The sequence below is a fragment of the Esox lucius genome, chromosome 22 (genome assembly GCF_011004845.1).
Source record: "Esox lucius isolate fEsoLuc1 chromosome 22, fEsoLuc1.pri, whole genome shotgun sequence".
NCBI lineage: Eukaryota > Metazoa > Chordata > Actinopteri > Esociformes > Esocidae > Esox > Esox lucius.
This window is the reverse complement of record NC_047590.1, coordinates 10,864,832-10,888,172: the sequence shown is the minus strand read 5'-3', so window position 1 is coordinate 10,888,172 and position 23,341 is coordinate 10,864,832. Positions and strand designations below refer to the sequence as shown.

General features: G+C 40.8%; 3 protein-coding genes across 9 annotated transcripts; 2 read left to right on the top strand and 1 right to left on the bottom strand.

Annotated features, from left to right (window-relative positions):
• Nucleotides 1–1,432: 1,432 nt before the first annotated feature.
• Nucleotides 1,433–5,375, bottom strand: LOC105019861 (programmed cell death protein 10-like). 2 transcript variants are annotated; one of them, XM_010886367.4, is made up of 9 exons: nt 5,271–5,375; nt 4,131–4,323; nt 3,976–4,029; nt 3,710–3,827; nt 3,502–3,628; nt 3,338–3,416; nt 3,173–3,255; nt 2,835–2,916; nt 1,433–2,371 (listed from the first exon to the last, which is right to left on the bottom strand). In XM_010886367.4, the coding sequence occupies exons 2-8, from the start codon at nt 4,218–4,220 to the stop codon at nt 2,835–2,837; spliced, it is 633 nt and encodes a 210-aa protein (XP_010884669.1). In that variant the 5' UTR covers nt 4,221–4,323; nt 5,271–5,375; the 3' UTR covers nt 1,433–2,371. The 2 variants fall into 2 exon arrangements, with proteins under 2 accessions (XP_010884669.1, XP_010884670.1); XM_010886368.4 differs by lacking the exon at nt 5,271–5,375 and adding an exon at nt 4,526–4,621.
• LOC105019860 (inositol-3-phosphate synthase 1-A) lies at nt 4,713–19,000 on the top strand. Of its 6 annotated transcripts, none has more exons than XM_010886363.4 (11): nt 4,713–4,815; nt 14,360–14,482; nt 14,573–14,734; nt 15,512–15,644; nt 15,982–16,175; nt 16,307–16,456; nt 16,553–16,768; nt 17,060–17,224; nt 17,514–17,627; nt 17,716–17,933; nt 18,055–18,250. In XM_010886363.4, the coding sequence occupies exons 2-11, from the start codon at nt 14,369–14,371 to the stop codon at nt 18,248–18,250; spliced, it is 1,662 nt and encodes a 553-aa protein (XP_010884665.2). In that variant the 5' UTR covers nt 4,713–4,815; nt 14,360–14,368. The 6 variants fall into 6 exon arrangements, with proteins under 6 accessions (XP_010884665.2, XP_028972577.2, XP_010884668.2 ...); XM_029116744.2 differs by lacking the exon at nt 4,713–4,815 and adding an exon at nt 8,226–8,247; XM_010886366.5 differs by lacking the exon at nt 4,713–4,815 and adding an exon at nt 8,648–8,800.
• Nucleotides 19,001–19,304: 304 nt separating this feature from the next.
• On the top strand, nt 19,305–22,586 carry LOC105019862 (protein ANTAGONIST OF LIKE HETEROCHROMATIN PROTEIN 1). The gene is made up of 5 exons (XM_010886369.5): nt 19,305–19,621; nt 19,738–20,310; nt 20,492–20,652; nt 21,604–21,733; nt 21,880–22,586. The coding sequence occupies exons 1-5, from the start codon at nt 19,457–19,459 to the stop codon at nt 22,210–22,212; spliced, it is 1,362 nt and encodes a 453-aa protein (XP_010884671.2). The 5' UTR covers nt 19,305–19,456; the 3' UTR covers nt 22,213–22,586.
• Nucleotides 22,587–23,341: the final 755 nt, after the last annotated feature.

Here is a 23,341-nt window from a genome sequence, read left to right as displayed (position 1 = left end):
ATGGGTTTTGTTTCACAATCCTCTCCAGGGTGCGGTTATCCCTATTGCTTGTACACTTTTTTCTACCACATATTTTCCTTCCCTTCGCCTCTCTATGAATGTGCTTGGACACAGAGCTCTGTGAACAGCCAGCCTCTTTAGCTATGACCTTTTGTGTCTTGCCCTCCTTGTGCAAGGTGTCAATGGTCGTCTTTTGGGCAGGTGTCAAGTCAGCAGTCTTCCCCATGATTGTGTTGCCTACAGAACTAGACTGAGAGACCATTTAAAGGCCTTTGCAGGTGTTTTGAGTTAATTAGCTGATTAGAGTGTGGCACCAGGTGTCTTCAATATTGAACCTTTTCACAATATTCACATTTTCTGAGATACTGAATTTGGGGATTTCATTAGTTGTATACATTATACTAGTTTCACTTTTTGAATATAATTACTGAAATAAATCTACTTTTTGATGATATTCTAATTATATAACCAGCACCTGTATATCTGTGTGGTATGTTAAATTTTTCTTTCTTTACCAGTTTCCTTTACTCATAAGAATTTTACTGTTAGTTACATCTAGCTACACCGGTTAATAACGAAGGATGTGACGAACCAACAATGATTCACATTTTTACTCGTTTTTTGGAACACACAACAGAAATGCGGCACCACACTGCCATCCAGTGGCCGAAGTCTGTTTGTATTTGTTCTGGTTCCTCATCACGACAGTGAAACAAGATGATTCAGGCAATCTGCGGACATTTGGCTGGCCCTAATTCTGAATACACATTTTTATTAGGGTGAAATTTAGAGTTCGAAATTACTTGTTAAGTTAAGGTTAATTAACTAAATAAATCTTGGGTTCATGAGTTTAGGGTGAAGTTAAGTTTAGGTTAAGAAAAACTTAAAAAATGTTTTAGATCTGTTGTTCAATTTCAGGATAAGGTTAGATTTAGGATTAGATTTATGCATAATGTGTCAGTTCTGCAGACACAGATTAAGCCTAGTCCTCTACCCAAAAATAATCTATCTCAATGCAGTTCTCAATTAAGATTGATTTTTTTAAGCCAATAATTGATTTAATTGGTGTCCACAAGAGGGCCCAATGAGTTACATTTAAGAGTTAGGGTAAAGTTACTTTTAAACATACATTTTAGTTTATTGAGTTTAAGTATACCTTTAATTTAGGGTAAATTGTAGGATTAGACTTTTTTTTCTTAAAGAGTTCTTAATTTCTGGTCCTTACTTTCAGAACAAAATCAAGTGTGTGTTGTGTAAGGGAGATGCAGTCTTTTCAGTACATGCGGGAACCAGAAGCACCACAAAAGCCAGTAAAACTTGACAATTCAGTCCCAACATAATTTCTTTAGTCACTCCCTACTAATAAAAATGCTATCTCTGGCATAGGGGTGAAGATTAGAGTTTGTACTCACCGTTTCCAAAAGAAACTGCATCATTGCGAAACTATTTATTCAACATTTGCAACAAGACAAAGTATCAGTTAAATACAGACACATCGTCTACCTGGAGCCATTTCTCTCAATTTTCAAAATCAGAGACAGACTGTCCCTCTACACACACTTCTTTCTCCCCAGTTGAATTGGCACTGCAGCTACACACAACACTCAGTGGGAATGTTACATGATGTGGTAAGGCAAACGTTTTAAAATCCCCAAAACCGAGTCTTAGTCCCTATTCCATAGTCCAGGAGTCTCTCTCGGATTCAGAAACTCTGCTTGAAGTCTTTTGGCTTTCTTTTTCATAACAGAGTGTCAAAATCAAGGGGCGCATTACTCTAACAGGGTTTACTCTACTTGCACCTCCCCTTTCATTTGTGAGTCACTTGTCTGTTAAGACTGGAAAACTTTTTTCATAATAAACAGACAGACAGGAGACTATTGAGATTCACAGCAGGCGGGATATTCTCCATTCCAGGAATAATTTTTCAAAGTTAGGATTTGGGAATGGTAATCTCTTCCAGAATTTGTGGTTAGGGGCAACTTCAGCCTTGAGGCTAATGAAAAGCATAAGATATAAAAAATGCCAAACAATCAGAAAACTCATCTCTACTTCTAACAAGAACACGTGTGCGTTCATAAAGACTGTGCAAAAAGGTTACCTATATATGCTGAATCAATTAGACAGCAGTTAAAAACTAAAAAGCTTTTCAGCATTTATAGTTCAGTGATGTTAGCTAGTATGAAAACATAGAAACCTGACAGTTCACTGCTAATATCAGCTTTGTTGAACAAACGTCAGACGTATAAATTAAAACTGTCCGATAAAATCAAGCCTCTATGATACATTTCTATCTGGTAAACAGTGCTCTATGATCATCTGCCATTGTTTCTGTTGAGTCGTTGGAAGAGGGGATGTCGTCATCAAGGCAACCCTACACGCAGACAAAGGCACACACAAACAGAAAGGCTGTCAGTGGACACACACAGAAACATCAGTATCATAATCAAACTCACACACTTGTTTTACTTGCAGGGACAATAAACATGAATCCTAATTTCCCACTAACTCTAAAGCTAACCCTAAGCTTAACCACACACAATGTAACCAAAAGTCCAAAGGGAATGGGTTAGCGCATTAAGACAGTTCAACCAAATAAAATGAAACCATTTTAAATAGAATACTATCCATTAAAGTATACTTAACGTTGATAACCTCCTTGTATGCCTAACCCAGAATCTAACACCAATTATAAGTTCTACCCTAGAAGTAACTCCTGAGCCAGAGATAGCCTTTGGTGTTGTGGGAACCTCAGACAAATTAGTCAGGTTTTGGTATCTATATTTATGGGCCCCACACATGTATAGTAAAACCAGGATTACACCCATCTAGTATACCTAGATGACAGTCTTGAAGGTCTGTAGAATGAGGTTGGTTTGGTGGATCAGTCGGTTCGCACTGATGAACACATTGATTGCCCTGGAAATAAGACCATGTTCCTCTACATTACTATTGAACAACTACAAATAAAACCAAAGCATTTAAATAGGCAAGACGCATTAAGATCAATCACAATACATTTAAAAAACATTTGCCTTCATTTGGAAATAAAACTTTCCCAGTTCGAATATTATGGTTAATGCTGCGCTGTTCGTTTAAATCAGCGCTTTTTTCGTGGACATAATACGCTACGCGCGTTTTCAACACCCTTATAAATTGTCTACAAACAACTCACTTTCCATCTTTGAAGTATGTCTTAAGGGTGTCACTGAAGCTTTTAGAGTATTTGACAAACTCCTTCTTCTGGTGCTCAAGAGCCTGAAAGCACAAATTAAACAGAGAGATAAGAACAAAGCCACTGATCACATTACAATTGAATATATATAAGTGTTTGACTTACCCTACGGTTCTGATATTGGTATTTTTTAAAGACATTATTGACTGTATCCAGGAGTTCCTTTATAGCACTGGCTATGTCCCTAAGGAAAAACAACAAGACAAGAAGCAGGATTTTTGGGACATGCAAACAAGATTGTATTGGCGTGTTTTTGTGGGTTTACTCACTTAATTGTCTGTAGGAAGCGGACCCTGTCATTGATCTCATCGGGTATCTTGCTGAGGATGTTTTTCAGAGCTCTAGCTTTATCGTTGAGATCCTGGAACTCCTGCTCTGGTCTGTCTACTAAGAACTCTATACACACATACACAGGAGATTGAAGTGAAATGAACGACTGGGCAAGCAGAGGCTTAGTAATGTCACATTAACACGCACCTTCAACATCATCCGCCGCCATGCGCAGTAGAGATTCGGTATAGTTGATTTGAACATTTTTCTTCTCTAGAATTTTCATTATGATGTCCTGAGTTAGGCCTGGGTTCTCCCTCTCCGCCTAGTAATACAAAATAATAATAATAACAATTTGATTATTTATGCCACCCATCCCTGATTTATGGTCAACCAGGGCATAGGGGTATATAAGGGCAAGGGTCATATGGTGATCAGGTAAGGGGTTGGAGGTCAGTAGTTGTGTGTTTTACCTTGACGAAGGCTGCTCTCAGAGTCTGGGCTGCTGACAAGTTGATTCTCTCCAGCTGTCAAATGAACATTGTGCATGTGCACACAAATGTTAGGGGCAGACATGAACAAACATACACACTAACTAATCTCGCAAACAAATGAACACACACATTACCTCATTAAAGACTGGGTACATCACAGCGTATAGCGTCATGGAGACCATGGAGTTTGTCTCGGTTTCAATCCTCATCTCTTCCATGGTCATCCTCCAAAGAGGAGCAGAGATAAAAAGCAAAACACAAAAAAACTCACCCACTTTCTATCAATTTCACTCTCACACACACTGAAGACACCCCAGAGCGACAAGCCTAGACAAAAAGAGGGAGTTGTTATTGAATACCTGAAATTCAACATTTCTGATGTCACAAAAAATCATGCTAAATGGTCATCTTAGTTATGGTTTTGGCTAAATCAGTAAATGGGCTTCGAGTTTCTCCCCAGAAACGTTCTGGTTCAAGGTGCCATTAGCCAGTTTTGCATTATATTGGCAGAAAACATCAGTTAGCCTACCTACTAATTATTGAGTTCCGTATTGAACTCTCTGTTTTTACTGTCGTTCATATTGGTAAGTACCTCACTAAAAAAGTTCAAAATATCAGTTCACAAGCAAAACGAAAACTAAAAATATATTACACCATTGCGCGTGCGCAAAAAGAAGCATCCCTTCCGCACCTCCAATGAATTCATTACTACCCATTCTGCTAGGTACTGCCACGCACAGGTCGGAAGTCTACAGACCTAGCAATATTATTTAACTTTTGGAGAGGAATTACTGCTGTAAGTGTTGGATCAGTCGATCTGTAAGTAACCAACGTATTTCTACACGTACAGAGCTGTATGGGAACTTTCCGGGTATAGCTTGTTTGGTCTTGTGCAGTAGTACTGGGTCTCTTCAACCTCTGCCTATAGTATACTTTAGCTACCAAAGAGATTAGTTATACGTTACCATGCAAACATTTCCGGTTCATAGCAAGCGTTAGATAGAGTATCTAGTTAAATAAGCTGGCTGTCACGTTTGTTTTCCTTGGACGGTAAAACCTAGTTGATACCCTTATTAAATATCAATATGCTGCGTTACCTAGTACTCTATTAGACATTAATATTTCGCTTGCTACCTAACTGCACAGTAGTTACCGGTGTTAGCTAGCCACAATAACTTTAGTGACTCGCTAATGACATGTATATTGTCATTGAATAGACATGCGTCTAACGTTTAAATAGTACTTATCTATCTAACCACAGCTAGTTGCCTTACTTATATCAGCCGAGCTGTATTTTCTTTCCTCAAGACAAGACGGAAGTTTTTTCTGCACTGACTTGCCTAGGCGACAGCTTCCGTAAACAAACCAATCAGATCTCACGACGTAAGGACTTGCCCTCCAATGAAAGTGAGTGAGTGTGTCGGCGCGTTTTCGTCTTAGGTTATGTATCATCATTTGGGCAATTTACATTCTAGGATGGTCTAGATTTTTTTTGTGTAACATTATCCTGTTGGGTCAGAGGACCCAAGTCTGCCCACAGGCACAGATCTGTAATCAGTCCTAGTCCAATCCTTACTGGGAAGAAGAAAAAAAAAAAGGTCCTTCCTTAGTAGAGCGGGGCTGCCCAAACCTGTCCCTGGGAATTCTCTCCAACCCTACTAGTGATTAACCTGATTTCGGTTGTCATCCAGCTAATTAACAGAATCAGGGGGGGGGCAAAATTTGGGTTTGAAAGAACATACAGAGTAGTAGCTCTTCAGGAACAAGGTTGGGCAGTCCTGATCTACATCACCTGATTCCAGACTAAATAAAGGAATGACTGTCATGACTGAGCAGGCCTCAGTGTCTCTAGAAGGCACCTGGATAGTCTCCATACAACCTATTAACCCTTCACAATATCGGTCAGCATACCATTCTACTGCCCCAGGAGATCACACAAATAATTAACTTGAAATATTGCCATAGTGACTCGTTCCAGGCTGAGAAAAGTTAAATAAGGTAGTGCTAACAATAGCAACCTTATTAAGATAAAGCCTTCCTCCACCTCGGTCACAAATAAAAATGACTGTATCACCTCGCATCTCAAAATGGGACTCCTAAATGTTAGATCCCTTGCTCCACAAGCAGTTGCAGTAAATTAATTAATCATGTTCTTATTGGCTTGTGTGAAACATGGCTAAAGCCTGATGAATTCACTGCCCTAGATGAGGCCTCTCCTCCTGCCTATAATAGTGATCATATCCCCAGTGCATCCCGAAAAGGAGGGGGTGTTGCTAATATTTATGACAGTAAATATACATTTACTCTCAAACACATCACTGGTTTTCATTCTGTTGAAGTTTTACTCATGAAAGTTAACCAGCCTGATAAATCATTTTACATAGCTACTATTTACAGGCCCCCCGGGCCATACACAATGTTCCTCAATGAGTTTCCAGAATTGTAGTCATGGCAGATAGTATTAAAATGTTTGGCGATTTCAATATTCATATGGAAAAGTCTGACTCAATGGGTTTTATCCAACATGTCTCAGGTCTAACACACTGCCACAATCATACCTTGGATTTAGTCCTGTCACAAGAAATAGATATTGTAGATCTAATAATTTCCCCCAAGAATCCTGGAATATCAGATCACTGTCTTATTACATTTACAGTTAAAACAAGTATTACTCCGCAAACAATGAGTTTCAAAAGCTGTACTATATAAATGTACAACAAATAGATTTGTTGATATTCTTACAAGCTCGCTCATCAACGACAGAGTAAATAAATCCGCAAATGATCAAATCGAGGACTCACCACTGCAAAATACTTTAGATACGGTTGCACCACTAAAAACAAAAGAAATACGCAACAAGAAACTTGCTCCCTGGTACACAGACAATACTAGAGCACTCAAGCAAGCCTCCATAAAATTGGAGCAAAAGTGGCGCTCCACCAAGTTGGAAGTATTCAGACTAGCCTGGATAGACAGTACACAACAATACTGAAAATCACTCACATCTACAAACCCGATTCCAAAAGAGTTGGGACACTGTACAATTGTGAATAAAAACAGAATGCAATGATGTGGAAGTTTCAAATTTCAATATTTTATTCAGAATACAATATAGATGACATATCAATTGTTTAAACTAAGAAAATGTATCATTATAAGGTAAAAATAAGTTGATTTTAAATTTCATGGCATCAACACATCTAAAAAAAATTAGTCCTCTCTAGGTATCTTCCTAAATTTCGGCCTTAGGGAGTTTTTCCTAGCCACTGAAATTAGGTGTGCACAAACCCGATATATAACAGTCCACATTACACTGCTCCAGTCATACATCGGGTCTCGATAAAGGAAATGTATAAAAGATCAAAATCTGTTCTGTCCATTGTGTAATTCGTTGAGAACAAAATGATGTAACAACAGTCAATGTAAACAGAAATCACCTAACGATTGAGGGCTGGATTCAAACTCACACCAAAAATCTAAGTAAACAATTGAAATCACAGGCGGTTCCAACTTTCGTGAATTTAATTTTCAATTTCAACTAATAATGTTACTCAGTAGTGTGTAAATTATTACAATTATTATTGTCCATGTTACGTATTGTGTTGCTTTTCCTTTAGTGACCAGTGCGTGGCACTGTGATCATTATTCTTACTGATTTTACTTGAGAACTAACAGTAAACATTGGCATTCAAATTAAAACCCTCTCCAAGTCAACCTCAATATATAACAGTACACATTACACCTCTCAAAAAAAGTGAACACTTCAGTCACACATCGGGTCTCGATAAAGGAAATGTATTAAAGATCAGAATATTTTCTGTACTTTGTGTAATTCGTTGAGGACAAAATGACCTCCTTGCACAAAGGAGCAGGTACCAGTCCTGATGCTGGGTTGATGCTCTTCTATGGCTCTGTCCAGCTGCCCTCATGTAAAGGCCTGTCTCTTTGTATCTCCTCCATGCTCTGGAGACCGTACTGGGAGACACAGCAAACCGCGCACTCGCTAAGAAAGTACTGGAACGGGGCATCTTTATTTTACTTAACTACGGCTTCGAGAATTGGAGAGAAAAGCTTTAGGCCAAGAAGCGACAGGCTTCGCACTTGAACAGTTGACTTAGTTTACTTTTATATAAATGAATAAAACATTATAGAAAAACCGAAACGAGCATAATACACATCAACGAAGAACCGTCTGTAATCGATCATTGTTTTTAAGAAAAGAAAGTTGCATCTCCATTTCGAACGCATTTGGTAGGTATACTTCAAGAGAGGATTAACTGTTTGATTTGAAAGAGCTTTACAACATGGCAATAATATGATCAAGTTTAAAAAGTCAATAATAATATTCAAAGTTATTAATGATCAGTACTTTCAATATAACTGTTGCTACGGATGTGTATAGGAATATGTAAAATCATGTTTTATTCATTTTCTTTCCTAATTTGCAAAGTAGCAATTATAATAAGTCTTATGTAGTTTAGAAAATGTAGTCTTGTCAAAATGTATTTTGCATAGGTAGACACGCCTCAATCTGTTAAATACTCAGATAGTGTGTAGCCTACTGAGCTACTTGAATGGGAAGTCCTCGAGCAATCGCAGCGAAACTACTGGAACGTCGCATTTGTAATTCACTTCGGCTCAGAGGATTGGAGAGAGCGAACTGCGCACGAGAACAAGAGGCAAACCATTCATCAAATAGACTTTAATAGAAACATTGAAACAAACAAGCCATCAAATCAAGGAAAAACGTCTTAAACATATCACTGTTGTTTTTAATTAGAGAAAGTTGCATCTATATCTAACGGTAGCTAGAATTGCTTCTTACTTGCGTAGTGCGTAGGGTAGATTGTTTTGACTAGTGTGAATTTCTGCAATATGAGCGACGGTGTACATAACTGCGTTCGGAAAATTCTCACTGTCATGCAAGAAGTAGTAATACGCTTTCTAATTTTTCGGAAATATGTATTTTGTGTTTGACTGATGCAAAATTGTGAAGGTAAAATAGCGACATCAGTTTTTGCAGGGATAAAAAATATTTGCAAACGTGTAATTCGTTTTGCAGTTATAACAACGTTTTACAAAATTCTAATTCGTTTTGTAGTTGTAATTTAGATTTGCATACTTATAACTGACTTGAAATTTGAAATAATGCAACTCATTAATTACACATGCCTATGTAAAATACGCACGCACTAAGCTTGTCACAGAAAGTTCGCTAGACTTGTGACAATACGACTTTTACTTGCGAATCAGTTTGCAATAGCCCCAGAATGAGAAAGTACCATCTCTCTTTGTACCAATGGTAACATTTTGTTTTGAGTGTAGAGGACATTGTAAACAGTCCCCTGATGAAGAAGCCCATAGGTTGCAAATTTACAGAAACATTTCAAAGTACAAATTGCCTACGATCAGAGTGGGCACATTTTGGAATGTTTTGCAACAATTTTTGTTAAATTGCAATGCACTGTGCCTAAGAACTGCTCTCAGTTGTATATTTAACATAAACTACACGGGCCATTGCTTAAGGATTAACCAGGTCTTTAGAATCCTACAGTCAACTGATGGATAGCTGGCTGTGGCATATGTAAGTAAAATGGCATGAGGGGGTTTGTGATATATAGCCAATTTACAACGGGTAAGCACTGTGTCCAGGAACTCCATAATGCTTCATGCATAAGATCAGTAGCCAATATACCAAAGTTGTAAAGTGTTGCAATGCGTCGTGCGGAACAGCCCTTAGCCATGGTATATTGGCCATACACCACATCCCTTCCTGTCTTATTGCTTACATTTATCAATAATATAAACTTTATAATAATCAAAATGTCTAAATTATTATTGTCCATGTTACGTATTGTGTTGCTTTTCCTTTAGTGACCACTGCGTGGCACTGTGATCATTATTCTTACTGATTGTACTTGAGAACTAACAGTAAACGTTGGCATTCAAACTAAAACCCTCTCCAAGTCAACCTCAATATATAACAGTCCACATTACACTTCTCAAAAAAATGAAGTGAACACTTCAGTCACACATCGGGTCTCGATAAAGGAAATGTATTGAAGATCAGAATATTTTCTGTACATGGTGTAATTCGTTGAGGACAAAATGACGTAACGTACCCCCCCCCCCCCCCCCTCGTGCCTTTATACACTCCCGACAACATCTGGGCATGCTCCTGATGAGATGGCGGATGGTGTCCTGAGGGGGATCTCCTCCCAGACCTGGATCAGGGCATCAGTGAGCCCATGGACAGTCTGTGGGGCTATTTGGCAGCGCTGGATGCACCAATATATCATGTCCCAGAGGAACTGTCTACACACTCTGGCCACATGAGGCCGGGCATTGTCCTGCACCAGGAGGAACCCAGGGCCCACTGCCCCAGCGTAAGGTATGATGATGGTTCTGAGGATTTCATCCCGGTACCTAAGCAATCAGGGTACTGTTGGCTAGCATGTGGAGGTCTGTGTGACCCTCCAAGGATATGCCTCCCCAGACCATCACCGACCCACCGCCAAACCGGTCATGCTGGATGATGTTGCAGGTCTGTCATATGTGCTCTTTCACGTCTGTCACGTGCTCAATGTGAACCTGCTTTCATCTGTGAAGAGAACAGGGCACCAATGGCGGACCTACCTATTCTGGTGTTCTCTGGAGAATGCCAATCGAGCTCCATGGTGCTGGGTTGTGAGCACAGGTCCCATTGGAGGACATCTGGCCATCATGCCACCTTCATGGAGTGTGTTTCTGACAGTTTGGTCAGAAACATGCTTACCAGTAGCATGCTGGAGGTCATTTTGTAGGGCTCTGGCAGTGTACCTCCTATTCCTCCTTGCACAAAGGAGCAGATACCGGTCCTGCTGCTGGGTTGATGCTCTTCTATGGCCCTGTCCAGGTCTCCTCGTGTAAAGGCCCGTCTCCTTGTATCTCCTCCATGCTCTGGAGACCGTACTGGGAGACCTTCTTGCGACAGTGCCAACCTGGAGGGGTAGCACCTCATGCTGCCAGTAGTGACAATGACACTAACAAAATGCAAAACTAGACAAGAATCAGTCAGGAAGGATAAGGAGAGAGCATTTGTCTGTGGCCAGCAGCTGCAAAACCATTCCCTCTTTCCCTGGTTGTCTTGTTGTTGCCTCTCCACTGTGCCTGATGTCAATTTCATTTTCACTAGTAGAGGTGACATTGATTCACAATCGTTTATGCTTCCTAACTGGACAGATTGATATCCCTTAAGTTTTATTGACTTCGTGTTATACTGTCATGATTGTGTTCCCTTAATTTTTTTGAGCGGAGTAAATTACGGTCGATAAAAGTTTGGGCTTGTTGAAAGCTGTATCAAATGTGTTATAGTACTTTTAGTGTATGTAAGGCCTAATATATTAGAATAACTAACCTTCCCAAATGTGATTTTTGATAGACATGCACACGCCTCAGACCGTTCTGCATTTTGCTTGGAATGGAAATGCATCGTGCACTCGCAAAGAAAGTACTGGAACGGCGCATCTTTATTTTACTTAACTACGGCTTCGAGAATTGGAGAGAACAGCTTTAGGCCAAGAAACGACAGGCTTCGCACTTGAACAGTTGACTTAGTTAACTTTTATATAAATGAATAAAACATTATAGAAAACCCGAAACGAGCATAATACACATATCAACGAAGAACCGTCTGTAATCGATCATTGTTTTTAAGAAGAGAAAGTTGCATCTCCATTTCGAACGCATTTGGTAGGTATACTTCAAGAGAGGATTAACTGTTTGATTTGAAACAGCTTTACAACATGGCAATAATATGATCAAGTTTAAAAAGCCAATAATAATATCCAAAGTTATTAATGATCAGTACTTTCAATATAACTGTTGCTACGGATGTGTATAGGAATATGTAAAATCAAGTTTTATTCATTTTCTTTTCTAATTTGGAAAGTAGCAATTATAATAAGTCTTATGTAGTTTAGAAAATGTGGTTTTGTCAAAATGTATTTTGCATAGGTAGACACGCCTCAATCTGTTAAATACTCAGAAAGTGTGTAGCCTACTGAGCTACTTGAATGGGAAGTCCTCGAGCAATCGCAGCGAAACTACTGGAACGTCGCATTTGTAATTCACTTCGGCTCAGAGGATTGGAGAGAGCGAACTGCGCACAAGAACAAGAGGCAAACCATTCATCAAATAGGCTTTAATAGAAACATTGAAACAAACAAGACATCAAATCAAGGAAAAACGTCTTAAACATATCACTGTTGTTTTTAATAAGAGAAAGTTACATCTATATCTAACGGTAGGTTGAATTGCTTCTTACTTGCGTAGTGCGTAGGGTAAATTTTTAGGATTACTGTGAATTTCTGCAATATGAGCGACGGTGTACATAACTGCGTTCGGAAAATTCTCACTGTCATGCAAGAAGCAGTAATGCGCTCTCACATTTTCAGAAATATGTATTTTGTGTTTGACTGATGCTAAATTGTGAAGGTAAAACAGCGACATCAGTTTTTGCAGGAATAAAAATGATTTGCAAACTTGTAATTCGTTTTGCAGTTATAACAACGTTTTACAAACTTCTAATTCGCTTTGTAGTTGTAATTAAGATTTGCATACTTGTAAATTATTTGGCAAACGTGTTATTTTGTAGTTGTAATTTTTTTTTTTGCATACTTATAACTCATTTGATATTTGGAATCATGCAACTTATCAATCACGCTTGCCTATGTAAAATACGCACGCACTAAGCTTTGTCACAGAAAGTTCGCTAGACTTGAGACAATACGACTTGTACTTGCGAATCACCGTCTGCAGTGGTACATTTTACTGCGTTTACAAGCGGAGATACCCATGAGGGCTCTGATTGGCACGGCATAAGCTTTTTTCTGACCAATGCGTGCATGCTGAGCGCGGCACGTGTTCACATTTTAACCAATCTGAGTAGATCGGGTAGATTCTGGAACAGGCAGTGCCAGTGTTTTACACTTAATATGGTTTAACAATTAATATGGTATAATAATTATTGTCAAACATTTCCAGCTATTATCCGATCAGCACTCAGGACTCAAACCGATTCAAACCACACAGTTTATAAGAGACTGTATAATTATGATGTCACATTACTTACTGCTCTAATGGCTGGGGTAATCAGGCTATAATCGTTATAAGGCATCTCGAGGGTTTCTGGTTTATTGCCAATTTACAACGGGATGTGTTCAGGTGCTCGATTGGTGGTTCCTTCTTAGTCGTGGTATATTGGCCATATACTACATCCCTTGTTGCCTTTTTGCTTTATTATAAAGAAGTATGCATCCTGAATGCTGATTGTCTGAAAGACATGGTATGTGAGTGTTATAACACTGCAATGATTTAATGCAACTTTTTACTGATCCAATTCTGTTGGTATTGTCTTTATTATAGAAATAAAAAGCAAGGGGGTTTGGAATAAGGTCTAATACTGCAGCTTTAGACAATCAGGATTCAGGGTTTGAATGGGTATGATAAACCAAGTAATTTTTTTTTCTTCAAGTTGCCACATGCTTCATTAACGTCGGGTGTAGACTAAAAGAGAAATGCTTACTTAACGCTGTCTACTAGTGTCTCCACTTTAACTCAGTCGATGCATTCTTGCCCCTCACCTGTTATCCACGATCAGCTCCTCAGTGTCATGCTGACACTAAAGGAGGCAGTGCTGTTACACTGCCAGGTCTCTGACCTCCTGCCTCAAGTCTTCCTCGTTATGTATGGCCACTCCATTGTGGGGGGAGCAGGGAGTACACTAGGGGATTAAGCGTGCAAACCAGAGGGGCATGAAGGATGTTGCTGCTGACCTTTACCATCAAGGGCCGGCCTGTCAGGAAGTCCAGGACCCAGCTGCAGAGGGAGATATTTACTCCCTTAAGCTTAGCAGTGAGCCAATGGGCAGCATTCTCACACAGCTATTTCTTTTGTCCATGTGGGCGGGGGCAGTGTGGAGTGACCACACAGGCAGAACTGGATAAGATCCAAATCATCGTAAATTACTTTGGAAGGTTGTAGTGCTACCAGACAACAGAGATCGTGCCATGAATACATACTCCGTGTTTCGCCAATGGCTCAGCATGGAGCATCGTGCGGCACCATGCTGGGCAAAACCTCAATACCAGAAGTTCTTGGGAAACCCAAACTCCCAGAACGGTTTGCCCTGAAGCTGTACAACTCGTGTGTCTCAGTGTTAAGCAAGCTAGCACATTTTTATTTTTGGCATTGTAAGCAGTCTAACACAATTCGTGTTGGATTGCACCATCCTGGCCAAATGCTAATGTCATTCACTCCATCGTGGCGGCTTTACGAGGTTACCCATTCCATGTCTAAAAAGCTTATCTGTCCCTCTTTCTAGACTGCAGTCATGACTGAGAACATTCGTGTCAACAGTCCAAACGTGAAGTACACCGAGACCCACATCGAGGCTGAGTACCGTTACCATACTACAGCGGTATGCAGGGATGGTGACACGCTTGAAGTGAGTCGGCTTCGTAAAACACGACTGCCCCGCCAACATTACGTGTACCCTCGCTAACTCCGAGAATGTCTGCGTTCCAAACCCCTCCAGGTGACCCCTACCGTTACTGAGTTGGTGCTCCGTACTGAGAGGTGTGTTCCCAGACTGGGGGTTATGCTAGTGGGCTGGGGCGGAAACAACGGAACCACTGTCACTGCTGCGGTACTGGCAAATAGACTGGGACTTCGCTGGAGAACCAAAACTGGAGAACAGGTTGTGTGGCTTTTCATGTATGTGTTTCTCTCTGGGCTGTTATGGTAATTCCATTAATAGGACCTCTTTATGGACGTATTGGACTAAGTGTACATCAGTTCAAGAAATTCCCCTGACAGGGCCAATTGCTTCATGTCCTATTTTCCAAAGGAATGTGTCACCCTTGATACAAAGCTAACTAGGAGAACCTCATTATATCCCAAATACAACGACTCGCGCGGGCACAGATTTGACAGATTAGTGGAGTGTTAAGGGGCTTAAAAACTGACACACAAGCTCCTAGCACACGGGCAGTCCTTTACCTTATATGGGAATCATTTTAATGTACCTTTTCACCCTAGTGACTGTGGATGTGTTATACACTATATAAAGATTTGACGTAGCTAGATATTCCTCGTCTTCGTCTTCTCTCTTCCATACATATCTGCTGCGGAAACATCCCCCTCCCTTCACGTTTCTCTCTTCACGCACACCATGACCAACATAATCTAGTCTAATTGATCAAACATTACCAAAATAAATATATGCTTTTGTAAGCTTTTAGTCAAACGTAGCCTGTTCTCTACTCAACAACTTGCTCTTCCCTGTTTTACAGAAGCATCTGTGTTGTAGTAGCAAAAGTTCTGTGAAGTATGTCCGCTCATTCAGTATTTCTGGATGAATTTCCTGAAACCCACATGAATTATAATTGTAATCCTTTATTTAATGTGTTATTATGCAGTAGTTATTTACTTTTTTCTATTTTCCTCCACCTACCCTTTTGTTCACACCTTCCAGGAAGCCAACTACTTCGGTTCCCTCTTCCAGTCGTCCACGGTGTGTTTGGGAGCGGGTCCCGATGGCGAGGAAATCCACGTTCCTTTCCGCAACCTCCTACCTATGGTGCATCCTGATGATATTGTGTTTGATGGTAAAGGAGTGTGTGTGTCTGTGTGTGTGTGTCTGGGTGTGATTAGGGGGAAACATTGAGCCTCTGTCAGTGCTTGGGGGGGCCACTCTGTGGAAAGGAATGTGAAGGAGACTCCATGTTGAATATCTGTCTGCCAAGACACGTGTGTAATGTCAGACTGTCTGTCTCCACCACGTAGCAGTGGCCTGGAGGAAGAGGCACAGAACATACCTCCGATTCTCTAGTCCAGCTGCTTATCTGTTTGCCTTTCTGCCGGTTTTTATTTTCTAGAAAGACTGTATAGTTTGTGTAGGCCTACTTAAGCTAACAAATTCAATAGAGTTTGTGTGTGTATCAGGGTGGGACATCTCATCCATGGACCTGGGCAGCGCGATGGAGCGAGCTGAGGTCTTGGACTGGTCACTCCAGGAAAAGCTTCGCCCACACATGAGCCACCTTCGTCCTCGGGCCTCGATCTTTTACCCAGATTTCATAGCTGAAAACCAGGCCAGCCGAGCAAACAATGTTCTGACCGGGACCATGGCTGAACAGGTATGGCCAATCGCAAGTAACGTGTGCATGTAGTCTGGGCCTCTGCTCCTAAGCCAAGTCTCAACTCCTCCATCATACATCCTAGGCCCTCTCTGTTTCTGTGTGTCTGAGTCATTCTTCTCTCCTCGCAGCTGGGGCAGATCAGAGCTGACATCCAGGACTTCCGGCAGACGAGCGGCGTGGACAAAGTCATTGTTCTCTGGACGGCCAACACTGAACGCTTCTGTGACATCACCCCCGGGGTCAACGACACAGCTGAGAACCTCTTGGCCACCATACAGGTGGAGAGTTTTTGCAGATCTGTTGAATCATGATCTATACTATTGTTTTTCTCTATCTCTTTTTCTTACTCCGTCTTCTTTCATTCTTTCTGTCAGTCAGGTGGTGAGGTTTCTCCCTCTACCCTTTTTGCTGTAGCCAGTATCCTGGAGGGCTGTGCCTACATCAATGGTTCCCCTCAGAACACGTTTGTCCCTGGGGCCATAGAGCTGGCTGTGGAGCGAAACGTGTTCATAGGAGGAGACGACTTCAAGTCTGGTCAGACCAAGGTCAAGTCTGTCCTGGTTGACTTCCTTATCAGTGCTGGGATCAAGGTGAGACTCAATCTAGGCCATTTTTGGAGATAATGATACTTGTTTAGTTTCACTCATTTGTGAATTGAATTTGTTTTCATATCCTGTTTTCATATCCTGAGAGACACTTCCAAGACTCAGGCTAAGCCATGATTGATGGTATCACTGGAGCGGTTAGGTTTAATTAGGGCCGAACAAAAGATTGATAATATTTTTTCGTATTTATACAATTACCATTTGATGTAAAGTGTATGTAAATATTAATAAATACCTGGCTGAACAATAACGTGTTGTCATCTATTGCCATGATAGCCCACCTCAATTGTAAGCTACAATCACCTTGGCAACAATGACGGCAAAAACCTCTCAGCACCGCAGCAGTTCCGCTCCAAGGAGATCTCCAAGAGCAACGTGGTGGATGACATGGTCAAGTCCAATCCTGTACTCTACCGCAAAGGGGAAAAACCAGACCACTGTGTAAGAGTGCGCGACAGATTGGCATGTGTGTTTCGAACCCAGGGGGTGCTGATCTGAGTTGGGGTGGGGGTTATACCCTGTAGCAGTCAATTGCATTTCTTTCTTTATCGGTCTCAAACTATCCACTTGTTTACTTGATGTTTGTTTGCAGGTCGTGATAAAGTATGTAGGTGGTGATTAAGTATGTTTGTTTGCAGGTGATGATTAAGTATGTAGGTGGTGATTAAATATGTTTGTTTGCAGGTGGTGATTAAGTATGTAGGAGGTGATTAAGTATGTTTGTTTGCAGGTGGTGATTAAGTATGTGCCAAATGTGGGGGACAGTAAGAGGGCTATGGATGAGTACACCTCAGCGATCATGATGGGAGGAACCAACACTATTGTAATGCACAACACCTGTGAGGTGAGGCACTCTCTCCCAGTCTCTCTCTCCCATTCTCACAAACACACACATGGAATCTGCCAATTCTAACAGAGGTGCCTCTCTCCAGGACTCCCTCCTAGCCAGCCCTATCATCCTGGACCTGGTGCTGCTAACAGAGTTGTGCCAGCGTGTGTCTGTCCGGCCCCAGGGATCAGAGACCTACCAGTCATTCCACAGCGTGCTGGCTATCCTCTCCTTCCTGTGTAAAGCTCCCCTGATCCCACCCGGGGCCCCGCTGGTCAATGCCTTCTTCAGACAGAGAGCCTGCATTGAGAATATCATGAGGTCAGAATAGATGCAGCCCTCTCGGGCAGGGATTTGTCTTCATGGGCAACAATCATAACAGTTGTTACTGTATTCCTGTCTCTCTATCTTCCGACAATAACACTGTCTCCGTCTCTGTCAGGGCTTGCCTCGGCCTTCCCCCTCAGAATCATATGCATCTGGAGCACAAACTTCAAAGCGGCTTTCTGCCTCACTATGCCGACCGCATCAAAGAAGACGAAGCTGCCAAGATTAAGTCCGTTTTTTGCAACGGTTACCATCCCTTCAAAGAGAGTGGGGTTGGCGCACATGTAGTAAAGGAGGCAACGATTGGGTAATGGGATTAGGTCCCTGTCGTCATTTGGAAGAGTTTAGATGTGTCCGCAGCTTTATAGAGACAGTTACATCCCTCAAATATTTTCAACTCTTTATATAGTGTATAATGTAGATTTGTGTTTTTTTCTTACCTATTTCTGTGAAATTAGATTAAGTCGCTCTAGTTCAAAACTTTATCTTTTATAGACCAAATGGTCCTGTCTGTAAGGTAGGTTACCGGTGAGCATGTCTTGTTGTGAATCACTGCTTGGAGCTGATGCCAACTCAGTAATAATCATTACTCATCATTTTCCATTTATTTTATTAAAAACATGGATGGGGACAAATACATTCAGTAGTATTCCCTTGTTGAAACAAAATGGTGCTTCAACCTCTCTGTTCTAAAGTTTATTTCTGTTATTTTATCATATACTAAGCATTTTTACTAATTGAATTACACAAACTTTGTGTAATTTTCTTAAATTGCTGTCAGGCAAATTAGTTCAGCACTCAGACTTGATATATTCGTCAAATAGTGGGCTAGGTTATGTTCTGACATTAATTGTGTTTAAGTCATTTTGAAATAGCTGAACATGGGTAATGTTATGCAGTGTGTTTTCAATCACACTTGCACACATCCAAAATAATGCATACCATTTCAAATGTTTCTGTTTTTTTAGAAGCCACAATAAAGATCAACAAAATGTATGTAGACAAAATGGGTGCTTTTTACATATTAAAAAACAAGAATAAAGACCTTCTAAAAGACTTAAGTCCATGTTGTCATTGTCTTATGTACATGATGTACAAGGTATTACCAGCCAAAAAAGACATGTCACTAAAATGCTGGTAAAAAGTAATTACAATTGAACTTGATAGTTATAAAAAAAAACATACAGTGTTCAATATAACAGACCCTCATGTACTTTGTAGATTTAGAATACAGAACAGAATATATTAATAGCATTTTCCATGTCTCCCTAATCAGTAATTTGCGAAGTATACTCATTTGCCAATAGACTCTTATTGTGAAAGTTTCTATGTGACCCGGATGTCCTTTTGTCTTGCGTTTGTGATCAAAGCGTCATAGTAGATCCAAACCATTGACGACTGAACCGGACCGTACTAGCAGAAGAATAGTTACAGCATGACAGATGAAACTTGATATGGTTTGAACGTATGATTATATGTCGACTTTTTAATATACTGGCTAATTACAATACATTTAAATGGCGGATGATGACACGCTTGGGCCGTTAATGTTCTTAATGACCTACATGTTAATGAAGCGCCGAAGAGATATTAACAACGCTGATACTCAGAGGCGAAATGAGGTGCAGAGACGCATCCGTCATAGACAGTACTTCTTCCAGAGGCAGAGGCGAATGCTCTTGGTAAGTCGAAGAAGGTACTGTAAAAAACAGGGAATTGCTGTTATAAAGCTACACAAGCTTGCTTGAAGCTAAAATTGTTAAAACAAACAAAGAACCACGTCTCTCCCTCCCCTCAGATGTTGGTAGCACAAAACGTGCGCTGCACCTGTGACATCCACACGCGACCTTACTGTGATATTCGTACCCGACCCTGGACGAGCACTGAGCGCACGGATTGGTGGGAGCGGGTGGTCATGACCGAGTTTAAACCCTCTGATTGGCTAGAGAAGTTTCGCATGAGCCGGGAGACTTTCTTCTTCTTGTGTGGGAAGCTCAAGCCCCGTGTTGCTCGCCAGAACACCCATTTACGCCCTGCACTTCCTCTGGAGAAGCGTGTGGCGATTGCCCTGTGGCGGCTGGCATCAAACATTGAGTACCGCACCATAAGCGGGCTGTTTGGCGTTGGCAGCTCTACGGTTTGTAAGTGTGTAAGGGATGTGTGTCACGCCATTGTCACCCTGCTCAGGCCCATCTACCTACGCTCACCTAGCGAACAGGAAGTGGAAGACTCAGCACATCATTTTCTCTCTCGCTGGGGCTTCCCTCACTGCATGGGCACAGTGGCAACTTTCCACACAGCCATCCTCACGCCGTCCGCTAATGTGGCCAACTACACCAACCCAGGCGGGTGGCTCTCTGTTGTCTCCCAGGTAGGACGGGACTTCTGTTTCCTGGTTGATTAAGCAGTGCGATGAACAACATAAATGCTCACCTGTCTTTGACTCTTCTAAGCCAGCCAGCATTTTGTGTGATGAGGTAGTGCCATATGTGGAAATAGGTTTTCACCAAGTTGTGTGGGGTTGTGTGAAAAAGTATGAATCTATCTGTCAGGTGGCTGTGAACGGGTTGGGTCAGTTCTGGGACGTCTGCGCTGGTTTTCCTGGCAGCACTGATTCGAAGGCCATTTTGCAGAACTCAGCACTTTGGGCGACAGCCTCAGAAGGCGGGTTATCACCAAACCCACCCAAAAGCTTCATGGGAAAGCCACTGAGGTATCATCAATGTTATTATTTGCCTTTTAGATAGTAGAGACATGGTTATTTGTTTTAGTACTATTTATTTAAGCAGTAGCAGTAATCGTGGTCCAGTATTGCAATTGTCATATCCCTGGTGATCTGTGCCATACCGGTAAGGTATACTAGCAATCAAGTTTGAGGAGTTGGCAAAGAAACGTTTGTCCCAGTTCAATGTGAACAGTCAACTCAAATGCACCTCATCTTGTAAGCCAGGTTAATTTCTATGGCAGTGTATTCTTTGGAAGTATCCAGGATCCTGGCTAACTCAACTCATCCTGAATAAAATGCCTTGAGCTGTGAGTTAAGGACAAATTAAAGCAGATTACCTCCCTCTTACAGAGGTTGCGTCATTCCCTTAATTTCATGGATGACGATTAAGTAGTGAATTAGGTTTCTTTGTAATAATAACATACCTAACAAATTATACATTTTGTAATGGCAAGATGCATTGTCAAAGTTAACAAACAGTAAAACACTTTACTGATAAATGGGAAGAGCATGCTGTGCAATGATTAGTCTTATATAGAACATAAAAGATGACATTAATGGAGGGTATTAAAAGAAGCCATTGCCCATTTCAATCCATACCCTCTTGAAGTTGCATTCATTTTTCCCCATTATTTTTTAGTTTGGCACTTAAGAAAATATGGCACTGATTTACTCAATAGCCAACATGCATGTACAATCTTGCAACAGACCAGCAATATCTACCATCTAGCTAATTAATAAATGGCACAAAAAAAAACAGTAGATCAGATTCACTTTTGTTTGCCAAGTACTTTTACACACAACATGTAATGTTGAATATGTAACAGTGAATATATAATTTACATTAATTTATCAAATTCTAGGTTGGCATGCAGTACACCGGAAAGTTAAATGAGAGCACATTTGTCTCTTAATCTAATATAAATGTGTCTTGTCCAGATATGTGGTGTTAGGGGAGCCAGCATATCCACTTCAGCCCTGGCTGATGAAAGCCTATTCCAAGAAAGAGGATCATGTTGAGGATGATGAGGACATAGGTCTGACGGAATCCCAGAGAGTCTTCAACCAGGCAGGTTTTAATTCTTTGAATAACCCAAAAACAAATCCTGCATTTTACTAAAGATTTAACATCCGAACTTCAATTAATATTTCACAGGCATAGAGTTTTAAAAAAAAAATCTCATTCTAACTCCATGACTTTGTCCCCTGCTGTAGCGATTTGAGCAGGCGTGGCATGTTGTGGAGGGAGCGCTACTTCGCCTGCGGGCGCGGTGGCAGTGCCTGAGCAAGAGGAATGACTGCAGTTTGGATGTGGTGCCCACCATGATCCTGGCCTGTTGCATTCTGCACAATGTGTGTGAGGCCCACGGTGATGTGTTCCAGGAGGAATGGCTGGGCGAAGTGACCCAGGGAGAGAACTCGCAGCCTGGCCATGCTGTTGGTCGCTCCCACTCCCCATTTGGAATTCCAGACTACCTCCAAGGAGAGGAGGTCCGACAGATGTACTGTGACTATTTCCAGCAGCCTCAACTACAACAACAGGACTGAATGTGTTGTAATGGGAGGTTAAGAGGGAAATGTATGTTTAGGGGATTCACAAGCTATTCACTGCAGTATTCTAAGGCCAAATGTCAGTTACTGTTCTTTTCACCTTTCTACATTATTTTATCTTTGTTATGAAAGAGACATCCTGTACATCCTCAAACTAACTGTAAATGCTCTGACAGAGGCTATTACTGTAAATTCTCAGTGTTTTTAACTGTGAGTCCTCTATTAGAGAATTGTTCTCGACTGTAACTTCTGTCTGTTCTGTTACTGTTTTGATGGTTACATTTTCCTCGTAGGTTGTTTTCGTGCATTTTGTATAGTTTACATAGTCATTGATGAATAATATAAGTACTTAAAGTAATTTTTTTACTAAATCTTTTGTTTGTCACTAGGTATGTTTCTGGGCCTTGGTTGGCTGTGTGTAGTGCCATGCATTTATATTAATATATATTTTTCTGACATATCCAGACATTTGACACATCAAATGTGTAGTATTTGAGTAACCCTGCTCTAGACCTTAGTACATCATAGGTACACATGGACACATACCCATTGAAGTGAATCTAGTCATGTAAAAACGTACACCCCCAGGAAAGTTCTTTTAACATTTGGACACATGGATATTTTAGTTAAATTTCAACCACGTTCATTGCTAAACGTAACCCAGTTCATTAAGTCACACAAAGGAAATTCTAATTTTAATCAGTATACACAATTAAAATAAATAATATTTCCAAAAGTGTTAGTTAAAGTTAGTACACCCCTACCTTTACCATAACAAAAAAACATAAGTTGCACCAAAACACTTGCAAACGATTAGGAAATCAACTTGGGAGTGTCTAGTCTTCCATTAAGATTAGAAACGTGGTCGTGTTTGTTCTTAACCAGTGGTCACCAACCTTTTCAAGCCTAAGATCACATCCCGAGTCCAAATGTAAACCAAGATCTACCACTTGCAAAAAATTATGAAAAAACAAGGCCACAATGTAGTTTGACATTCTTTGTTGCCTGTTAGTCACTACAAAAATACTTTTGTATTTATTGTATCTTAATTCTAATAAATCTTTAGTATGAAAATTAGTTATTAATCCATATGAAATGTGCATTTCTCTCCGGAGCGTTCTGTGAA